Source organism: Engystomops pustulosus, chromosome 4, assembly GCF_040894005.1.
Source record: "Engystomops pustulosus chromosome 4, aEngPut4.maternal, whole genome shotgun sequence".
Taxonomy (NCBI): domain Eukaryota; kingdom Metazoa; phylum Chordata; class Amphibia; order Anura; family Leptodactylidae; genus Engystomops; species Engystomops pustulosus.
Window position 1 is genome coordinate 219702756 of NC_092414.1, and position 4876 is coordinate 219707631.

At 41.8% G+C, this 4876-nt stretch overlaps 1 protein-coding gene across 1 annotated transcript; it reads right to left on the reverse strand.

Annotated features, from left to right (window-relative positions):
- Window positions 1–909: 909 nt before the first annotated feature.
- Window positions 910–4532, reverse strand: LOC140128647 (olfactory receptor 1468-like). Its single transcript, XM_072150345.1, has 3 exons — window positions 4299–4532; window positions 4134–4208; window positions 910–1881 (listed from the first exon to the last, which is right to left on the reverse strand). The coding sequence occupies exons 1-3, from the start codon at window positions 4530–4532 to the stop codon at window positions 910–912; spliced, it is 1281 nt and encodes a 426-aa protein (XP_072006446.1).
- Window positions 4533–4876: the final 344 nt, after the last annotated feature.

Here is a 4876-nt window from a genome sequence, read left to right on the forward strand (position 1 = left end):
CACATGTTTAGCGCCCCTGTGGTGGCATCATCGAGAGCATCCACCTTTCTACAACCAATGTGGACATCCTAACATTTATTAAGATGAACAAAGAATGGATCTAACCCAATTTCACATTTTTTAATAACGCATTCCTGGAACTTGAAATGAAAAATGTTTCAATTCTGTATTCAAATAACCGGGTCTGAACACCCAGAGCACTTTTAACCACTTTGACATAGTTTTTTAATTCTATTTTTAACAATTTCTTTGTTTATTTTTTGAATGTTATGTTATTATTCCAAGTATTTTCACCAACCCATTGTGGATGGGGCAACTGCGCGGTTATTCCCACTACTTTTCAGCCCTCTAGACTTTACTACCCTCATTTTACTGGTCACTAACGTTTCTCATGCACCTAAAGAACCCCAAGTCTTTGTCTGCTACAGTTTGACCCAGTTATTTTCCATGTAATTGATGTATTCTCTGTTTTCTTCTCCTAGGAAAAGTTGATTTCTAAACAATTGAAAGCAGAATCTACAGCAAAACTTAAGGTAGCCTCTAGCATTTAGGAAGAGGCAGAAGCTGCAGGAAATTGACTTTAGGGTAAAAATAAGAAATCACAACACTTGGCTGGCTCTTCTAGGCGGCCATCTTAGTCTTCTGATCTTCCAGGAGCACTTTCTAGCAGTTTGTTGTTGCTGTGCTTCATATCTACAGTATAGGCTACTTAGAGTTGGAGGGTTGGGAATTATGATGGTTCTCTGCCCTGACAGTTGAGGGGTTGAGAGGAGGCGTAGCTGGTACATCATTTGAAGATATTATATATCAACGTTATTGACCGGAAACATATTTTCCTTGTTTCTCCCCACATACAATTCCATTATGGGAGTCCCAGAGGCCTATTTTTCATGTCACTCAATAAGGCCACTATTTTATGAATTTCCTTAATGCTATCTTAATGTCTTTGTTCCGTAAGCAGTAAATTACAGGGTTTATCAATGGGGTCACCAAACAATACATAACAGAGGGAATCTTATGTGAAGCGGTTGATCTCCCATTAACAGGAGCTAAATAAGTGGTAAATAATGTCCCATAGAATATGGACACCACGGCCAAGTGAGAGCCACAGGTGGAGAAGGCCTTTTTCTTTTGGTTGATAGATTGTATCTTTAAGATGGTACGAATAATAGAAGCGTAAGAGATAACAATGATCACAAAGGGCAACACGACCATTACAACAGCCACTGATATAGCATACAGCTTAACACTAAAAGTATCAGAGCAGGATAAGTCTAAGATGGGGTCGAGGTCACAAAAAAAGTGGTCAATAACATTTGTCTTACAGAAGGACAGCTGAGAGACAGATGCTATAGCAACAAATGCAGCAATAAAACTGAGTAGCCAGGATAAAATAATAGATTTCAGACAAAGCATAGGATTCATCATGGAGTGATAATTCAGGGGTTTACATATGGCCAGATACCGGTCGTAGGACATCACTGTCAGGAGAAGACATTCTACACATTCAGGGTAAGAAAAGAAAAAGAACTGTGAGATACATCCCATAAGAGACATAGAGGAACCATTGTTCAGGATCCCATGGAGCATCTGGGGGACAATAGTTGAGGTGGTCATCATGTCGGACGTGGTGAGCTGTGTCAGGAAGAAGTACATGGGGGAGTGGAGGTTCCTGCTGTAGGACACCAGGATGATGACCATAAGATTCCCACAGATTGTCACACAGTAAGTCATAAAGATCAGAAGAAATAAGAAGATCCTAACAGTATAAAGACCTAGAAATCCGAGCAGGAAAACGGTTGTATTGTTGTTATTTTCCAATCTTTCTTGCATTTCTATCTCAACTGTTGTAATACCTTCACCTGTTATAAAGAATGAAACCTACACAGTGGAGAATAACATCATTGATGTTTATCTAGTGGGTCCTTTAATTTGAAGATGATTTACGACACAAAGAGACCCCTGGTATAAGTAAGACTTCACCTACCTCGGTTCATTTGTGCCCTTGTCTCCTCAATACACATTGGCGTATCTGATTGGATGTAAATTATAACAGGGAGAGCCTAATTGGTCAAAGAACTATTTTCAAACTATGGATCATCTACTGAGCAAACAAAACAAAGGGCAGGATGAGATTAGACAATGAGCATTACGAATCTAAAGAATGGTGCAACCAAAAATGGTAGATCCAAAGCAGAAGAAGAAGTGCAGTGAGTATGACAAGACTAGACTGATCTCAGAAAATCAGGTCAATATAAAAGAACTGTTTTGTTACAAAGTGATGGTGTTTTGTTTAGTTTATAATATAAACAGTTTGGGCAATAGCCTGGGGCCCAAGCCTTCTAGGGGGCCCATGGCCATCCAAATTTCCCACCAAATTTATAGTGAGAAGGACGTTCACCCATGAAATCCTTGTACACCTGTTCCTGCTCTCAATACACATGTACATAAAAAGCATTTCAGGTCTTTTGAAGGTCCTCCAACGGTCCTGAAACAGCAGATTGACAGCAGCAGTAGGGATGAATCCTCCAATCTCCAAGAACCTATTTCTTGTACCAGATGTAGGATGTAATTCTCAGACTTGTAGGGGCCATAATATTCATACAGCCCACGGCCCAGGACAGTCTCAATCCACCCCTGTATCAAACTAATGATAAGCCTAATAGTAGACAATAAAATCGGGTCACTATCATTGTATTATTATATCAGATAGCATTCCTTGTTCAATTTTGTTTAGGCAAAATTTTCACACTTTACTCAACAAACTAAATCCCAGTGTGAAAACTATTTCCTCTTTTGTAAAAATATTTAGCATTTATTATAAGCTAAAAGAGTGAGATCTTACCAATAAAACCAAAATATAAAATAAAAACCACATTATACAATATGATCAAGTGAAATATTAAAATAATAATATATAATATAATATTAAACACAGAGCTGCACAGACAACAGGGAAAATATTTGTAATGAATATTCCTGTCTCTGATATTCGGCTTTTTTATATATTGGAAGAATAAACCCTGAAGAAATCCAAAGCCTGAGGTCAACCTCTGGGGAAATTAATCAAAAGGAAGAAATTTATGTAAACATTACAATAAATTATCACTAATAGTTGTAGAATATGTCACCTGGTGAAATGTTATTGAAATGTATTTCATTATTTCTATGAAATTTAATTTTTCAGTAAATCCTGTAGAGGAAATGTCAACCACAGGACCCAAGTTGTAGTCTTTGATAGCAATATTGTTGTCACGCAGGGTCTGGGAACAGACTGAGGACACACACACAGACAATAGGTATGGGGACTAATCCCCATCCCAGCTGCTCCTTCCTATTACCCGGCCTAACAAAGGCAATGGGTGGACACCTAGAAGACAATCCCTTCCCACACCAAAGGGACTGTCAGGATCAGTGATAGTGGACCCACTGAAGCACCGCAGATGATGACATAAGCCGACACCTGGGAGCAGAGTTTAAGTGGCACCTGGTTTTCAATAGAGCCCGCCGCAAAACGTGTTGAACTTGCTGCAGCGGGATACCACCAGGTGGCTCCACAGGCACGACATTGCTCGTGATGGTGGCCAAGGCGAGGATCAGAATCGGCAGGCAGGATCAAAGTCGTAATCATGCACGAGGTCAGGACAGGTTGCACAGGATCAGAGTTGGGGACGTAGCACAAGGTCAAAGCAGGCGGCAGAGAATTGAGGTCAGAAACGTCACAGAAGGTCACAATGGAAAATATTCAGGACTAGCAATAGGAAGCTTTCACTAGGGCTGTGAGGCACAAAGATCTAGAAGGGGTCACAGGAAGAGATTGGCTATTGAACAGGTAATTTAATTTGGCTGACCAGCACCAATTAGCGTCATGCAGGCCCTTTAAATCTCACAGAGCCAGAGAGGCAGTGATGAGTGCCAGGAGAGGTAAGAAAGGCTGCAGGTGGCATCGAGAGGTGCCCGGAGGCATGTGGTTGTCTCCCTGTCTACATGGCCTGCAGGAACCTCTGAAGAACACAGCAGTGCAGAGTGTTGTCTTCAGGCTCCCAGGATCTCTCTTTTGGCCCAAACCCCTTCCAGCTGATAAAGAAGAACCGTCTCCCTCTGACCAACTTCAAGCCCAGGATTTCCCTTACCTTAAAGACTTTGGTGGAATTAGCCATTAGAGAAGGAGGAGGTACTTGCCAAATAAAGTGATTCAGGATGACAGGCTTTAGAAGAGAGACATGAAAGGAGTTTGGGATGCGCTTGATGGGGGGAAGACAAAGCTTATAGGCCACTTGGTTAATGCACTTCAGCACCTCGAATGGACTCAGGAAACAACGACCAAGTTTGTAGCTGGTAATCTTCAGCCGGATGCATGTGGAAGATAGCCACACTTTATCATCTGGAAATAAGACTGGAGAAGACCTGCGTTTCTTGTCAACCTGGGTTTTGGTGCTGGCAGACAACTGAAGTAGAGACTGATGAGTTTGCTCCCAGATGGACTGGAGGTCTTGTACCAGGTCTTCTACTTCAGGAACATTAGAAGGCATGGACAGAGGGAGATGTAGGCGTCAATGTCATCCAAAAATCAGAAAGAAGAAAGCAGCAGATCCAGAGTCCAGAGCGTTATAGGTGAATTCTGCCCAAGGTAGCGAGGTTGACAGGTCGTCATGTCGAGCGTAGACAAAGTGGCGTAGATAGCAGCCCAGAGTCTGGGTGATTCTCTCCATTTGCCCGTTTGTTGGCAGAGGAGAAGTCCAGATTTACTTGCAGTTGGTTGCACAAGGAATGCCATAACCTGGATACAAACTGGACTCCTTGGTCCGAGACAAGGTGCTGAAGAAATCCATGAAGCCGGAAGATTTGGTGAAAGAAGAAGCTGGCAAGACAACGA